At 56.1% G+C, this 16,791-nt stretch overlaps 2 protein-coding genes across 3 annotated transcripts; both read right to left on the reverse strand.

The window, feature by feature from the left end:
- Positions 1–4,344, reverse strand: NEU1 (neuraminidase 1). Its single transcript, XM_036249377.1, has 6 exons — positions 4,082–4,344; positions 3,499–3,691; positions 2,543–2,805; positions 1,799–1,981; positions 1,409–1,631; positions 1–1,314 (listed from the first exon to the last, which is right to left on the reverse strand). The coding sequence occupies exons 1-6, from the start codon at positions 4,241–4,243 to the stop codon at positions 1,088–1,090; spliced, it is 1,251 nt and encodes a 416-aa protein (XP_036105270.1). The 5' UTR covers positions 4,244–4,344; the 3' UTR covers positions 1–1,087.
- A 339-nt stretch (positions 4,345–4,683) lies between these two features.
- On the reverse strand, positions 4,684–16,609 carry SLC44A4 (solute carrier family 44 member 4). 2 transcript variants are annotated; one of them, XM_036248661.1, is made up of 21 exons: positions 16,576–16,609; positions 14,759–14,807; positions 13,992–14,065; positions 13,790–13,868; positions 12,897–12,996; positions 12,693–12,818; positions 12,480–12,540; positions 10,622–10,709; positions 10,465–10,548; positions 9,995–10,230; positions 9,816–9,915; positions 9,187–9,279; positions 8,812–8,914; positions 6,511–6,764; positions 6,329–6,423; positions 6,140–6,243; positions 5,971–6,044; positions 5,693–5,763; positions 5,505–5,599; positions 5,349–5,433; positions 4,684–4,841 (listed from the first exon to the last, which is right to left on the reverse strand). In XM_036248661.1, exons 1-21 carry the CDS (start codon positions 16,607–16,609, stop codon positions 4,708–4,710), a joined length of 2,139 nt encoding a protein of 712 aa, XP_036104554.1. In that variant the 3' UTR covers positions 4,684–4,707. The 2 variants fall into 2 exon arrangements, with proteins under 2 accessions (XP_036104554.1, XP_036104555.1); XM_036248662.1 differs by lacking the exon at positions 12,693–12,818.
- Between the last annotated feature and the right edge of the window lie 182 nt (positions 16,610–16,791).

Below are 16,791 nucleotides of genomic sequence, written 5' to 3' on the forward strand. Positions count from 1 at the left end.
CTGACCGGGAATCAAAACCCACCACCCTTCAGGGTGCAGGACAATGCTCCAACCAGCTGAGCCACACCAGCCGGGGCGCGAGAGACATTCTTACCATGTCTAGGTGCTGTATTTCCTTTCCATTGGGAGGGAAGTTGTAGCTCCCCCACTTGTCTGCAGCCACCCAGGTTCTTTCCCTAGCACCTGCTGTGGAATGAACGTGCTGTTTTCTCCCATGATTTGTTCCAGTGTTTATTCTCTGCCAGGCTGACCTGGGACAGGCATGTCACCTGTACTGAGCACACCTGTTCCATCTTGTGGAGGACAGTACCCACTCATCTTAGAAATACAAACATAGCAGATTTCAAATATCTCATGGGGTCCCCTCCAACTGTGCGTCATACCTGTGAAGGTCAGTCTGCTTTTCTGTGAGGAGAAAGGATGTGAAAGGGAAAGGAGAGTTCGATTTGCCAAAGTCAGATGTTCACAGGCCACAGCTCACCAGATTCCTCCCCAGAGCTCACTCCCAGCCCCACGGCATACACAGTGACACAGACATGAAGACGGACACTGACAGAACCAGACTCTGTTTGTTCTCCTTCATTAAAAATGTTGTGTTACAAACATTTTGATCCATAAATAGTCCAGGTTGGTGGTGCATCTAGTCCCTTATCCTGAGAGCAAACATCCTGCGCTCCCAGGCCCCTTCACCAGCCCTCTCCAAAGCCACTATCTTACCTCAAAGAGGAAGCGAGCTCAGCCTTCCTCCATTCCCTGAGTTCACATGTATTCAGTTCTACAGGCCCACCTAGCCCCGCTCAAGAAAAGGACCAATCAATGTCCGGGGATGGCAGAAAGGGTAGGGCCAGCCCCAGTGATATGGAAAGGAAGCACTCCCAGGCGGGGGCAGGACTTCCTGTGTGGGAGAAGCAGCCAGGCTTTGAGTCCTAATGGAGTGATATCCCTGTCAAAGAAAAGTTGATTTTGCAAAAGGCTAGAGGCTAAAGGAAGGTGGAAGTATCTTTTGGACACATCCAGCAGACCCTCTATAGGTCCATGGTCCTGAAGGCTGAGTCCAGGGCCTTCTACCCCGTGGCAGGTGTACAGCTCAGAGTGTCCCATACACGCTGACTTTGGCCAGGGAGATGCTCTCTGTGTAGTAGTTCCGACCTTTCTCATACAGGATGAAGAGCTGGGGGTCCTGTTCCTCCCCACCAACACGGCTCTCCAGGGCTGCCAGCGATGAGTAGCCACTGGGCCCTGGCCACAGCTGGACTGTCTCTTTCCTCCATGAGGTCCCATTGCTGAAGCTCCAGCGCAGGGTCAAGTTCACTCCTGGGAACAGCAGCAGAGTCAGGAAAGGAAGGTCTCTGCTCAGGCCTTCGCGAGACAATGGGCTCCCTGCCCACCCCACCGGGCAGACACTCACGGAAGTCTGGATGGGCTGGGTTGGAGAAGAAGACAATGCCGGAGCTGGTGGCTACGGCACCTGCAGCAACCACAGGGTCCACAAGCTCAGGGTCGAAAGTCACATCGCGGGGCCTCAGTGTATCACAGGCATCGTAGCTGCGGAGGACAATCCGGCAGTGGCAGTGGTAGTTGTTCTGGTTCCGGGCATTGATGACAACTGAGCCATCTGGGAGCTCATAGGGCTGAAGAGAGAGAACAGGGCTTCAGAAAGACCCAGGACAGGGGCTGTCCCTGAGTGAGCAAGACCCGTGGCGCAGAGCTGGGAACCAGACCCTGGCTTTGTGAGTGAAATGGTGCTCTGGAGAACAGGGCAGGTGGCATGCTGGGGAACCACCCAGGGACTCCTGACCTGGCACTCATCAGGGTTGAAATCATTTTCCTGCTTGCGCTGGCCATAGGGGATGCCGCTGACCCCACTGCCATAGCGCCAGGAGACGCCGTGGTCATCACTGAGGAGGCAGAAGACGCCATCCCGCTCCAGCGTCCCATGGCCACACACGATGAGCCGACCCTTCCGTGGCTCCCGCTGTTTCTGTGGGAGAGGGAGCTGGATGTCACAGAGGGAGACACTGAGCGGGGCTCTGAGGCAGGGAAGGGGAACCCCCCACATCCTAAATGTGAGGACCCACATTGCCCCCTTCAGTTCTGTCCTTGCTTGCCAAGAGTCCCAGACAGATCTCACAAACAGCCACTGCCTGAATTAAGAAGCTCTTTTGCGGAATAAGCTCTTTCGGGACTTCCAGGGCCTATGCTGGACAGGTTGTGCCTAAGACAAGGGAACCCAGCTGCTGGGGTGGATGGGAACTTCTTCATACATTTGGTGTGCTCACTCGCCAAGCTGTGCGCCAGGGCACAGATTTGCGTCTGCTCAAAAGAAGGGGTGTTTTTTTCCTAATTTGCAGCCCTGTTGACAGCCACCAAGTGGGAAGTTCCATCTTCCCATTCCTCCCAGGATGTCCCTTTCTTCCAAAGGATCCCATCTAAGACAGAAACTCTGACGTCACAGGATCTTCTCCTTGGGAAGGAGTCCATTCTGGGGCATCTCCCAGGCTCTCCACCAGGCAGCCCCCTCCACCCATCGCAGGACAGAGACCTGAATGCCAGAGCCCGGTCCCGGGGCAAATGTCTCAGTGCCGATATCCAAGGAAAGGTTCCGGGGTGGGCTCCAGGAGACACCATCATCCTTGCTCCACACCAACATGGTGGAGGCCACCTGGCAGCCAGCCTTGTGAGCACAGAGGGAGTAGAAGAGGAACACCACTCCTGTCTCAATATCATTCACCACTGCCCCCAGGTTCAGCCCATCTGGGGTCTCCCCATCGTCCACAATGAATGCTGTAGGAGACCATGTGCTACCTGAAGAAAAAAGGGGAGAAACCCAGGATGAGCCCTTGTGCCCTTTCCACCACTCCCTGTAACCTTCACCTCCCGCTAGGGCCCCAGGGCCTACAAGACCTGCCCCTCCTTACCTCTTTGACCTTAACTATTCTACCCTCACTCACTCCATTGGGCCACACAAGTTCTTCAAACACTTCAGTCCTAAGGCTTTTACACATCTACCTGGTACACTCTTCCTCCAGGCTTTCTCTGTCACTCCTTCGAGTCTGCTCAAATGTCACCTACTGAAAACTGCCATCAAACTCTGGCACTCCCCATACTTTTTATTTTGTTTTATGTTTCACCATTGCATTTATCACCTTCCAACACACAAAAAATACACTACTTATTATGCTTATTGTCTGTCTCCCCCCAGTAGAATACAAGCCCTGTGAGGGCAGGTTTTTTTTGCTGTTTTGTTTATAACTGTATTCACAGAACCTACAACAGTATATACTTGATAAATGTTTGAATAAATGTGCAACTCCTTGGTGTCCCAATTTCCAGATCACTGTCCCGAATGCCTTCTCTCCTTAGGTTCCCTCTCTACCCCAGGGACTCAAGCTTCCAGCCCTCTAAGCTGCCCCATCCCGAGTCCTTGGGCAGGTCAGGCTCCCCTCCACCTCCACTCCCAACCTAGCACCGGCTCTTGTGACGCGGGCATCTCTGTACCCTGGTCTGTGGACCTCCGCATAGCGATGAACTTGGCTCCCTCATCCGATGTGGACATTTTTCTGGCCTCCGCGAAGGCGAGAAGAGTGCCCCGAGGAGTGGCTGTGATGAGCGGGATGCGGAAGGTGTCCACCGAACCGATCTGCCTCCCGCTCAGCCACAGCAGCTGCTCCATGGTCACCAGCGGCTGCACCTGCGACGGGAGGAACGGTCAGCGCGCACAAACCTGACGTGGGGTTTGGCGACGGCTGAACAGCGGCTGAGTCAGGCTCCCCTGGGAGAGGCAGGGTGGTAGGGATCTCGATTGGGGCGGGGGTCCCGGAACAAGGAAGGGGAACCCAGAGCAGAGTTTGGAGGGAAGCTGGGGGTTAGGAGGGGCGGAGGGGCTGCGAGGGGAGAAGGCGCCCTCGGGGAGAGGAGGGGACCCCAAACGGGGAAGGGGCTCCAATGAGGAGGAGGACACGGGCCTGAGGCCGGGGAGGGGCTGGGAGCGGACGGAGGGGACGCGTCCCCGCGGCAGAGGGCTCCACCGCCGCGGGCTGAGGGGCAAGCGCGCACAGACCACGCGCGCGGGCGGACTCACCAGGCTGAAGTCGGTCTCGACCCCAGCCCCGACCGCTGCCGCAGACAGCAGCAGCCGGAAGATCGCGGCAAATATCCGAACCCTGCAGGCTCCCCCGAGCCCCAGCACCCACAGTCCCTCAGGGCCGCCCGGGAGCGCCGTGCTGGGTCGCTCGCCTGTCATTTCTCCCTCGTGGCGGCCGCGACCCTTGCCCCCAGGATTAAACCCAGGCTGGAGTCAGTCAGCCGACCGGCCCTTTAAACAGTCAGGTGTCGCTCCGCGGCGCCTCGGCGACTGTAACCAGCCTCTCTCCACGTGACCCTTCAGCTCCTCCAGGCTAGCCCTCCTATTGGCCCCCTTTGAAGCCCTGGAGCGCGTGACCGGTGGAAATGAGGAAGGGGCGGGTAGGACTCCTCAGAAGCCTTTTGATTGGTCGCAGTAGCTAGGGCATGACATGGGGCGGGGCCTATTTTAAAGTGCCAGGCGGGGGAGAAAAGGGTCTCTTATTGTGAAAGACGGAATAAAAGCAGTACCAGACTTTGTAGGAAAACAAAATATCAATCTTCAGTAAAATATTTTTACTACAAAATCAAGATCTGCAAGGCGGGGTGGGGCTGGAAGGCCGTAGAGACAGGGGCAGCCCTAGCTCAGGGCCGCGTCTCTCTCTTCTTCCTCTTGTCCCCAGGGGGCGCGTCGTTCTTCTTGCCCAGAATCGTCAGGAGGCACTTGGACATGTAGTAGGGCCGGTCCGGGGAGCCGTCGTTCCGCTCCAGGTCTTCCACTGAGCCGCAACAGACCCGTTAGCGCCGACCCGGGGCGCCCGCGCTCGCGGCAGCCCCGCGACCCGAGGCCGGCTGCAGGGTCCGGGCTGCCCTGCCGGCTGTTCGCGGGCCGTCTGGTAGTTTACTGGGTGGGTATGTAACCTCAGGTTCCTCCTCGTAAAGTGGGATCGGTAACAGTGCGCTTCACACCGTGACCAGGACTAACGGGGAAAGCGCGCCCACTGCTCCGCGCAGAGCCCGCCGGGAAGGCGCCGCCGCACCCCAGGCCCCCGGGGAGGGCACCCGGAGGGCTCTCCCCCATGCTCTCTCTTGGAATAGCCCACCAGCCTGGGAGCTCACACCTGTCTTCCTCCCGCAAACCCTTGGCCTGAGGATGTCAGGAGAGGCTCCCTCTGGCTCTGGCTTCTTTGACTCATAAAGCCTGTTTCTAGAAACACTAAGCCTTCAAAAAAGCCCGAACAGCCTGTACCTTGAAGTTGGGGGCAGGTGGTAGGGGTGTCACTCACAGAAACAGAGGAAAAGCGTGTCCACACACATGCCAAAAACACTGAAGAAGCCGCTGGCGATGACGTAGGCCCCCAGGATGGAGGTCTGGAAGATACAGACCTGTTAGGGTTTCTTTGGAGAATTAGGGGGTGAGACAGAGAGGAGGAGTCACTCACCATGATGGGCAGCCAGTAATAGTTGAGGTGGGGGCTCTCAAAGTCTTTACCCAGCCCCAGGATGCGACCCGTGAAAAAAAAGAAGGACAGGACCCCTGTGGGAGAGGTCAGTGTCAGTGCTCTAAGGCCACCTCTGCAGCTTCCCGGCACCCCTGCCCCGTCCTTGTAACTGCCCTCCTGGCCCGTACCCACAGCTCCCACCACGAGCAGCTTCCCGAAGAGCAGCAGCAGGTCTGTCACTTTGTCCAGGACGACCACCCTGCATGGGGATTGGGTAGGTTGGGGGTGAGGGCCCAGCAGGACTGGGAACAGAACCAGCTACATCATTTGCCATGACAGGCAAAATGAAAATTGTTCACATTTCAGGATGGAGGCAGCAGAACTTGAAGCGAGCGAGGCCCTTCTGAGCACAGCATGCCCATGAAGCCGGCATGCCTGGGAGACCACAGGGCGGGGACAGCCTGACCTGACAATGTTCCGCATGAGCAGCATAAAGGCGTTTTTGGCTGAGACACAGAAATTCTTCCCATAGATGGCAATCTGGGTGAGGTGGAAAGGTTAGAGTTACCTGTAGAGAGCTCACCTGGGCCAGGGTGGGGGAATCTGGCCAAGGGGCCCTGGAGCAGTGGGCTCACCATGATGTATGCATTGCGGTTCAGGAACTTGATAAACTTTTCCAGACACCAGAGGCAGCACTTGAAGCAGCACAGGATGCAGCGGGCCACAGGGTTCTGGACTCCTGGGGGCCAGAGCTCAGGTTTGGACACTGGCCCTGAAAACCTCTCCCCAAGGACCTAGCTGAGAAGTCCCTGACCTTAACTCACCTCTCAGTTTGTGGTCAATGTACTCCAAGATGACCCGGGCTATCTGCACAAGAGTCAGGATGAGGGCCCCAAAGGCCAGCGACCCGGTGTGGTACCTGCAGAGGGATTAGGCAGTCAGAGGCAGCCCAGGGACCGCTAGGACTCCCAGGCTCACAATCCCCAGCCCCCAGCCCAAGGCTTACCGCAGTGTGCGGAGGAAAGCAGCGCTCAGGGGGAAGGTGGGGATATCCTGGGGCTTGTGGAAGGCCCAGTAGTAGGAGGCAAAGGCCCCAGCCAGGACACATTGGCCCAGGGCCAGGACCCAGTTGATGGTCCAGAATAGCCCCAGGACCCCATATATTTGCAAGTTGAAAAGAGAACGTTGTACCAGGCCTGTGGACAAATAGCCCTGGAAGACGCACATCAGCCCTGGGCACGAGGAGTTCATGGGCTCAGCCTGCGGAGCACAGAACATGTTCATATCCAGCCAGCTCTTGCCTCTCCCAGAGCAGAGGGAAAGAAGTAACCGCCTCCCCAAGCTGGTTCCAGGAGATTCATCTCCAGGTTCAAGCTGCGTTTACTGTGTGAGCAGAATTCACTTCTTTCAGTCTCTGGGTGGGCACAGGAGCTCCCAGGCCACGTGGGCCAGGCCTTAATGGTGTGTGGGAAGCCTTGTGGCCAGTGCCTAGCTCTGAAGAGCCTGGCATTCAATCAGCAGTTCCTCCCAGACCAGCCTCTGCAACTTCAACCAAAACACTTTCCAACAAAATTGAAGAGACTGGATACCAGATGATATTAAGGAATTATTGTTAATTTTGTTGGGTTTGATAATGATTATAGTGGTTATGCTTTTTAAAAGTTCTTATCTGTTAAGATCCATCCTGATGTGTTTACAAGTGAAGTGGCACGATTTCCAGAATTTGCTTTAAACTCTAGAAAAAAAAATTGAGACTAGGGGTGGGGGTTGGGTGGTGAGATGGATGAAATGAGAAAGTCAAAGGTGGGTACAGGGATTCTAAACTTAGCGTGTGTTTGAAAATTTCCAAAATAACAAGTAAAAAGCACAGAGATAAAAAACAACCCTTCAGCCCTGGCCGGTTTGGCTCAGCAGTTGGAGCGTTGGCCTGCGGACCAGAGAGTCCCGGGTTTGGTTCCTGCTAGGGGCACGTACCAAAAAAAACAACCCTTCAGAGCCCTGGCCAGGGAGCTCAGTTGGTTGGAGCATTGCCCCAATTTGCCAAGGTTGCGGGTTCGATCTCCGGTCAAGGCACATACAACAATCAATAAATGCATAAGTAAATGGAACAACAAATTGATATATTTTTTCTCTCTCTCTTCCTCACTCTCTAAAATCAATAAATACAAATTAAAAAAACAAACAACAAAAACCCAACCCTTTCCAGCATATGTGACAACAGCCTGATAATTGCTGAAACTGAGTGTATGTTTGAAATTTTATAAAGCCCGGCTGGTGTGGCTCAGTGGTTGAGTGTCAACCCTTGTGCCAGGAGGTCGACAGTTCGATTCCCGATCAGGGCACATGCCCAGGTTGTGGGCCCGATCCCCAGTGGGGGGCATGCAGGAGGTGGCCAATAGATGTTCTCTCTCATCGATGTTTCTATCTCCCTCTCTCTCTAAAATCAATAAAGAAAAGAATTTAAAATTTTATAATAAGAAAACAAGCCACTTTGCATTTGTATGTAACTGTGGGTTTGTGTTAGTCTCTACTGCTAGATCTTGAGCAAGATGAAAGCAAGAACCAGGTCATTTAGGGCTTTGCACACCCAATGCCTGGCACATATGGGACCTTCATAAATGTGAGCAAACCTCCTGCTCCTTTATCAGTAGGGTGAATGCTTGTGGGCAGGGCCCTGAGTCCCAGCCCAGAGCAGGCGGCCACATGAAAGCTTTGAGGATGGTCAGTTCTCAGAGGTCCAGTGCCACTCCCTGGGGACCTCATGGAGCCTCTGGCAACTTCTCTCCCAGACCCCCAGGGCACCCCACCTGCCTATTGCCTAGTATTGTGTTCTGAGGGAGGAAGATCAAAAAACAATCAAACAAAACCCATAGTTGTCAGCTCTTATCAGGTGCTGGCTGTACTAAGCACGCTATGTGCCCAAGGTCATTGAATGGTCTCCTCACCCTGAGCTGGCGGCGTCATGATTAGCTCCACTTTATGGAGGAGTGGACTGAGACCTGGTGGGTGGGGTTGTTTATGGTCCTCCTGGCAGAGGGACACCCTGAGGAGCGTGGGTTCTGGTGTGCAGCTTCCTGAGGCCTGGCCCTGCCCTCAGGCATAGCATGCCTTCCCCTCCAGCCCCAGTGTCCTTCCCTGGCTCAGGGGCACGACTACTCCCCCTTTTGGGCTCTGCTGGGGGCCTGTTTTGTGACCTCGAGGGAGCCCCTCTTTGGTCCTCAGTCTCCACAGCACAATGAAGCATTTGCCCCTAAGGTCCCCTTAGCCCTATTGGTGCCCCTCGGTGTCCATCCCCCAACGCCCTCACCATAGGGTCACATGATGCATTTATTGGCACTTTCTCACAGCTGGCTAAGCTGACATTGGGTGCCCAGAGGACGTACTGTGGTTGTCCGGAGGTGGCCAGGTACCCAGAGGGAAGTCAAGGAAAACATGGTTACATGAGATCTCTACAGGTGCCCTCCTTAGGGACCCCTTCCCAGGTGCTCGTGCAGGATGTTCTGTGGCCCAGGGGCTGGAACTCAGCCTGCGCTTGCTCTTCCAGCTGTGTCCGGGGCTGGGGCTGTGTAGCCCAGAGGAAGGGTGCCTTCTTCCCATTGCATTAAGGTGCTGTGTGAGTGTCATCCTCTCTGCCCTCCACCCCACGGGGCCCAGCAGGGCTGGCTATGTGGGCAAAGGATACAGAGCACTCATGGCCCAGTAGGCAATGCAGATGAGCAGGAGGACGAACGTGACCAGCGGGTAGAGCATGGCAGACATCATCTGTCCCACGGCCCTGCAGGGAGATGAGCGCTGTCCGCCAGCACCAGGGCCCGGGCTCCACCTCTGCCCGCAGGGCCTGCGCCACCCCCAGGCCGCACACTCACAGTGCTCCCTAAGTGAACTGAATTCAAGGACTCAGGCTCAGAGAGGCCACCTGGGGCAGCTTCAGGGAAAGGAAGGGAAGAGTCCTCAAAGTCTGGTGTGTTGGTGGACTGCGCAGCTTAGGGCTAGGAGCGAGCTCTGCTTCTCCTCCCTGCCTTCATTCCCACCATTCCACCCGAATGCGCTGTGCCCAGTGTTTCTGGAGGGCCTGCTCTGTGCTCAAGGCACTTGGTGAGACACTAAGCACGCCATCCTCTGGACAACCCTACAAGGTTGGTATGACTATCACTCCCACTTTACAGATAGGTGAGCTGAGGCTCAGAAAGGCTGTCACACAGCAGTGTTAACCACTGCATGATTCTGCCCTCCTCCTCCAGGGCTCCCTGCCACCTGCCCAGCATGCCCACCGGCCACACCCCTTCCCTCTGCCCTCTGCCAGGCACTGACTTGCTGGCTTCCTTCAGGAGGGCGATGGCGATGCAGATCCGCTGCCGCAGGAAGATGAGTGTGACCAGCAGGAGACCTTCCAGTACAGCCAGCACGACCACTGGGGGTGGACAGGGGCAGAGAGGCGCGGTCAGGGCCAGGGTAGCTGGCAGCTGGCATGGAGGGGGCAGGGTACTCACAGGCCGCCAGCCAGGTCTCCTGAACACTGCGGTAGGCGCTGAGGTTGGTGGTGAAGCCCAGCTGGGTGATGGAGGCACCGTTGTCCCGCAGCACTTGGTACTCCTTCCAGCAGTGGTAGATGCCATATGCCAGCACCCCCAGCACCCCCAGAATCAGTACCAGCACCAGGGGCCCGGCCACCAGGCGCAGGAGCAGGACAAACAGCAGGCTCAGGATCAGAGCCACACCGAGGGCACTGTAGGCAGGACGCAGTTGGTGAGGGTCACCCTGGTCCCCAAATGCCTTTCCTCATACCCCTAGAGTCCTCAGATTAGATCCCCTTTCTATTATAAATCCTGTTGGCTTGGGGTCCGTTCTGAGCTTTGGTTCCTCTTCCCTTGTCTAAAGACTTGGTTTCAGACACTGGGCTGGAGGGTGAGGATCAGGGAGGGAGAACGAAAGGAAAAAGGAGGGGGATCTGGTGACTCACACAAGAATCCAGTACCAAGACTGAGCAAAATCTTCAAAGATCTTGACACTGATGTCACGGGCATTGAGGCTGCCAAGAACACCACTGTGGGGAAAGACAAGAGTCAGACAGGGCTGTGGGGTGGGGGGACAGCGATGTGGAGGCAGGAGGAACCCACCTGATCCCTTGGTTGATGGAGGTGTTGCCGGAGATCCCTGGGAGCTCGAACTGAGTGCTGTTGGGATGTGGAAAGCATCGCCCCAGAGCTGGAGGGAGAGAGCCAGCTACTGGGTGGGTGGGCAGAGCTTTGCCTGGAAAACCTCTGGCCCCACCTTAGCCCACAGGCCCTCAGGGGAGGGAGAGAGATGGGGTCTGCTCCCCTCAGAGAGCTGCTCTTGATCCTACAGCCGAAAGGGAGCTCCTGCCCATGGAGCCCAGACCACTCTTCCTTCACTGTCCCTTATTGTGCCCTTTCTCCCCTCCCTGGGCTGCTCCTGTCACACCCTCCTCCGCTCTGTGCTACTCTTAGAACACCTCCTCGCCCAGCTTTGCCCTCCATCAGCCCACCCTCTGCCTGAGTGCCAGGGAGACCAGGCCGCGCACGGGCCTCATCGCTCCGAGGCTCGAGGTCCCTCTGCTGCTCAGACACCTCCAGAGGCTCTGCCCTGGACAATGTTCACCTCACACCAGGTTCAAAGCGCCCCTGTCTGAGCACAGCCACTTCCCCTCACCTCTGGACCTTAACTCTTTTTATTATTTTAAAAATGGTGGTAGCTTTTTAGATTTGGCGTCTTTATTTATTTTTTTGGTACGTGCCCCTTAGCGGGAACCGAACCCGTTTTCTCTGGTCCGCAGGCCGACGCTCCAACCGCCGGCCAGGGCTGGACCTTAACTCTTGCTGCGTCCCCGTCTTCAGCTCACCTCCTCCAGGCTTATGCCATTTCCCGCAGCATCTATTACTTGGCCTACAGCGTTTGTCATCACCTTTACCACAACGCTGCCAGGTAGACTTGCTTTGGCATTGATATTCTAAAGGTGGCAAACAGCGCTCAAAGCGGTTGAGTACCTGACCCAAGACCACACAGCTAGAAAGTGCTGAAATTTAAATCCAGGTCTAACTTGGGAGCATTCATTTGAGATACTTCCTATTGGACTTATGGTGAGAACTGGATATCTTTTCTCATGCTATAATTTAAAATTTTTTTCCTTTAAAAAATAACAACTGGCCGGTGTGGCTCAGTTGGTTGGGCATCGGCCAGTGCTCCAAAAGGTTGCCAGTTCCACCCCCGGTCAGGGCCAGGCCGGGTTGTGGGCTCGATCCCCAGTCGGGGTGTGCAGGGGGCAGCTGATCAATGTCTTGCTCTCATGTCGATGTTTCTTTCTCCCTCTCCCTTCTTTTCTCTCTAAACATCAATTTTTTAAAATCTTTAAAATCTTTTGGTTATTAAAACAAAATCAATTTATGCCCGGCTGGTGTGGCTCAGTGGATTGAGCGTTGTCCCATGGACTGAGAGGTCCAGGTTCGATCCCCAGTCAGGGCACAGGCCTGGGCTGTGGGCTCCATCCCCAGTAGGGGGTGCACAGGAGGCAGCTGATGGATGTTTTTCTTTCACATCAATGTTTCTATCTCTCTCTCCCTTCCTCTCTCTCTAAAAAATCAATAAACACATATTTTAAAATAATAATAAATTTACTATTAGAAAGAAGAGCCTACAGAATTAAAAAATAGTCAACTGTGATCCCACCGCCCAGCCACATTCATCTGTAGCTTTTGGATGAACTTCTGGTCTGTCTTCACTATGCGTGTCTTCGTGGGTCCCTTCGCATTCTTTGTGAAGACCTCTGATCTTCCCACCGGCACGTGGCCCCCCCCCCGGGAACAGCTGCCGTGTCCCTACAGCTGTCCCCGTGCCCGGCGGCGGACGGGGAACTGCTGCAGCCCGGCTCTGTGCCTTCCCTCTCTGGGCCTGGTCTCCTCATCTGAGCAATCAGAGTACAGGACTAGCTGATGCCTGAGGAAGGAGTGGGCTTCTCACCTGGAGTGGAAGGGAGGAGGAAACCGGGGCAGAGCTCCTGTTCCAGGCTCTGTAGTACAGGCTGGGGGTGGGGAGGAGGGACAGACACACAGTCACAGAGCAGGAAGAAGGAGTGACCCCCCACCACCACAGTCAGTCTATCCAACTCCCCCTTGCACCTCCACCTATGTGGCCCCTCCTTGATGACAGCAATGACGTTGGGGCAGCACTCACCATATCCCAGGGCACCCCTGGCAGACACACATTGCGGTTTGCTGCGTAGAACACCTCCCCGACCTTCAGTGACAGCTCATTTTTATTCACGGTCCATGAGGCATTTGGACAGGAGGACACACACACCTGGGAGCAGAGAGCATGCTGAGGGGCTCTTACCAGACCTGGGGGAGATCTGGGCAGAGGCAGGCCCCAGGCTCTGACCTGGGGTGTGGGGCACTGCAGGCCGTGCTCAGCGACTGTGATGATGTTGGCGGTCAGGATGCAGCTGAAGATGTTGAAGTACAGGAGATAGGGTTTATCTCTGTAGGCAGGGAGGAAGTACACGCGTCAGGGCCTGGCCAGGGGACAGCCGGGCCTCGCCTCCAGGCTGCAGTGGGCCCAGGTGGCCCAGACATGTACCACCTAGCTCCTGGCCTCAGGATACTCAGTCCAGCTGGGTGGTATAAGTGACACCGAAAGATTTCCCAGTCATTCAGCATCGCAGATGGTTCCGACAGAGCTGAGCAAATTCACGCTCACAAATGGGTAAGCACATGAGCTCAAGCCAAATCACCACCCAGATTTATGACCTTGAGCAAGTCACTTAACTGCTCACACCTGAGTTCCATCATGGGTAAATAGCAGTACCCACTTTATAGGCTTTAAATGATTCTGTGTGTATAAAGTACACTGCCTGTCAGGAACACACCAACGCCATATAAGTGCTAGAGGTTTTGTTGTTGACTGAGCATTTCCTGCCCGTGAGGGCTGATCGCGTCACTCCTGAGATCGTCCTTGAGTTTCAGATGAAGTCAAAGCCCAGAGACGCTGAGCACCTTGCCAAAGGCCACGCAGTCAGAATCCCACTTGGGGTTCAACGGCTAATCTCTGAAGTCTAAAACCTATGCACTTAACCATGACTCTACATTGCCTCGCAATTTTGGGGGCTCGTAAGCCAACTGTCCAGTGATGGAGACTGCCCAATGTGGGGTGGGGTGAGATTCAGGGAGGTGGGGAGGACTGGGAGAACAACAGGGAAAGGTCTGGAGCCTGGATGTTGGGGGTCCCCTGCCCATCCCACCTTCACCGTCCTCTTGCCCCTCGTCCACACTCACTTGTTCGCCCCCAGGCCACAGTAGGCCCCAGTAGAGTTCCTGGGGTAGAGGACTTGCCGGGGGTCTCCATACATCCAAGCTGGACACAGAGACACAGAAAAATCACTGGAGGCAGGAGCTTTGTAGGGAGCAGCCATGGCTTTGGTCCCCCGGGTTACTGCACCCCAGCCACTGCGCCAGTTCCGCGCAGCTGGAAGCTTACCCACGATCCCTAGCACAATGTAACCCAGAATGAAGACGAGGAAGAGGACGCAGCAGATGACATCTGTGCAGCTCCTGGAGAGAGACAGAGGAGCATTTGGGGAGGAGCGCCGGGGGTGCTGGGGATGGGCATCAGCAGGTTTTATTCACTTATTTTTTTATCCTCACCGGAGGACATTTTTCCATTTTTTGTTCAGAGCGGGAGGGAGAGAGGGGGGAAGAGAGAGAGAGAAACATCGACGTGAAAGGGACACATTGAGTGGCTGCCTCCCGCAGGACCCAACCAGGGCCGGGGACAAACTGCAACCGAGGTACGTGCCCTCAGGGGGAACTGAACCCGGGTCTCTCCGGACCGCAGGCCGACACTCTAACCGCTGAGCCAAACCGACCAGGGCTATTTTTTTTTAAGAAAACCTTTTTCTGGGTGGGTAAACTTTCCTCTGCAGTATACAGGAAAATGCACGACTACGCGCTCAGCCGGATGGGTTTCCGAAGGGCAGGGCGCGAGCCAGAACACCTCTAGCACTGGAAGCTGCACCCACTCCCCTGGGACAGGAGTTTTCTTTTTCACAAACTTTTTTTTTTTTAATGTAAAAAAATTTATTATTATTTTAAAATTTTATTTCTGTTACAGATGTTTCTTCTTTTTTACCCCATTGACTCCCTTCTCCTCATCCCCCCTTCACGAACTTCTTACCAATATTTCAGCAAATACATAACAAAAGCAAGACACCTTTGCCCCCCCACAGTGCAGTCCCCAGAACTCACCTGTTCTTGATGGGGCCTCGAAAGGAAGGGTCATATTTGACTGGTTTCCCTGAGGATAACAGGGAGCAGTGTGGAGTGTGAGGCACTCAGAGGAGTCTCTCCCCATTTCCTGCTCCCTCAAGTCTTTACCTGCCTTCAGGGGTATTCAGGGAAATGGACTGGGGCAAGACGGGCAGGAGGGGAAACTGGAGAGCCAGAAAAGTAGGATCAAGACCTGGCCACCATAAATCCACCCAGGTGGCCTTGGAGGGACGGGAGTGGGCCTTTATGGGTCATTTCCAGCTCACACCTGGAGGCCAGCAGCCAAGAGAATAGCCTTGGCCTCTTGTCCCCTTCCTGGTCCATCTCTCTTGAGCCTCCTACAGTTGTTCTGTGGACCCCGTGTCTCCAGTAATCTCGGTGGTCCTCACGCTCCAATCCTCGTCCCTCTCCCTCCCTGCGCCCTGTCCAGGGTGGGCACAGATGGAGCCCCTCAGGGAGGTCATAGCCCCTAGATCTGCCTCAGACCCCAACTCTAGCTCAAGGCCATGAGGAAAGAAACTAGAGCCAAAGTCATCAACTCCTGCGGGGCCTGGGGAAGGAGGAAGCTCCCTGCAGAACCCCACCTGAAGGGGGCTCAGTGTCCAGGTCACGGCCAGTTTCTGGGCAAGCAATCAAATGAGAGTGACACCTGAGCTGGGTGGTTGAGCTTGTTCCTGGTCCTCCCTGAGTACACACAGGGAGGAAGTGGGGCCAGGCACCCAGGTCCCTCGTGGCACCGAGGAGGGAGGGTGGGAGGCTGGGCAGAGGTGTGGGCAGAGGGGGTCCATTCTCTGCAGGTGCTCTGGACTCTGTCCCCACCTGGCTCTCGGACGTGAGGACCTGAGGTCAATGATTGACCCGAAGCTGTTCCAGGAAGTCCCCTGGGAAGTTCTCACTGCTCCTTCCCTAGCCCACTTTGGGGCCCAAGCCTCCCCTCTGGGAGGCCCCTCCCTTAGGGTTCCCTTCCCTCCAGAACAGGGGCTTAGATCCCTAAACCCCAAGGGACCTGTGCAGGTAGGCCCCCAGCCCTCACTGCTCGCAGAGACCCCCAGGCTGGTCCCCATTCCCTCTCCCCTCACCCCTCCCTGCCCCGAATCCTCAGATGCTGGGACAGGCCCCCAGCCCTCACAGTTGATTCTGGACACAGGCTTTTTGCTCCCTCTCCCTCAGGCCTTACCCCTCACGGGAACCCAAGAAGCCCCCTGACCCTATTCTTCAAGGTACCCCCAGTAGAGACCTGGAGCTGGCTCCAGCCCCACTCCCTAAAGACCCCGAGCCCCAACTCCTCACAGGGGCCCCAGCACAATCCACTTCCGCTGCCACTGCTCACAGAGACCCTGGTGACGAGACCCAGCACCTTCCCCCAGAGACCCAGGGTCCCGTCTGAAACTCCACAGGGGCCCCAGCCTGTTCTGCCAACAGGGCCCTCACCCTGGCAGGCTGCCCAGCACAGGACACTGCCAGCCCGGCCCCAGCCCCTCCTCAGGACCACACCCTACCCCCTTCCATTCAGGCTGCTTCCTTCCCAGGGTGCTGCCCTAAGGGGCCAGGGTCTGGGCCTGAGCCTCATCATCCCGAGACTAAAGCCCATCTCCTGTTGGAGACCCCAGCTTCACTCCCCAGTCTCCTCATAATAGCCCCCGGCCCCTGAACCCCATCCTCCTCCCAGGACCTTGGCTCTGCCTTCTTCCGTTAGCTCTCCCAGCTCCTCCCCAGGCCAGCACCAGACACCATTTCCCAAGGGGCCAGCCAGGCCTCCCTCCCTCTGCAGGGTCCTAGCCTTGCCCCAGCCTCACCGTAGGCCTCGTCCCCATCCGGCTTTCCCCCCATGGCTCAGTCTCCGGAGTGATTGGAGCCGGGGAGACCAGGCAACACACCTGCCGCCGCCCCGCCCTCCCACGTCACAGCCCCACCTCCACCTGCAGTCCCCACACACTCCAGTTCCTCCTCAGCATGCAAGGGGAGGAGGGTGGAGGGCAGGAAGGCCCAGCCAGGGACAGGCCCAGAGCTGT

The sequence above is a fragment of the Molossus molossus genome, unplaced genomic scaffold (assembly GCF_014108415.1).
Source record: "Molossus molossus isolate mMolMol1 unplaced genomic scaffold, mMolMol1.p scaffold_m16_p_8, whole genome shotgun sequence".
Taxonomy (NCBI): Eukaryota; Metazoa; Chordata; class Mammalia; order Chiroptera; family Molossidae; genus Molossus; species Molossus molossus.

Coding starts and splice junctions, on each gene's coding strand:
- NEU1 (XM_036249377.1), bottom strand. CDS start 4,243: ATGACAGGCGAGCGACCCAGCACGGCGCTCCCGGGCGGCCCTGAGGGA. Junction 2,806..3,498: donor GCGGAGGTCCACAGACCAGG/GTACAGAGATGC, acceptor TTTTTTCTTCAG/GTAGCACATGGTCTCCTACA. Junction 1,982..2,542: donor GACCGGGCTCTGGCATTCAG/GTCTCTGTCCTG, acceptor CCTCTCCCACAG/AAACAGCGGGAGCCACGGAA.
- SLC44A4 (XM_036248661.1), bottom strand. CDS start 16,609: ATGGGGGGAAAGCCGGATGGGGACGAGGCCTACG. Junction 14,066..14,758: donor CGAGGCCCCATCAAGAACAG/GTGAGTTCTGGG, acceptor GTCTCTCTCCAG/GAGCTGCACAGATGTCATCT. Junction 12,819..12,896: donor TGCAGTGCCCCACACCCCAG/GTCAGAGCCTGG, acceptor CTCTGCTCCCAG/GTGTGTGTGTCCTCCTGTCC.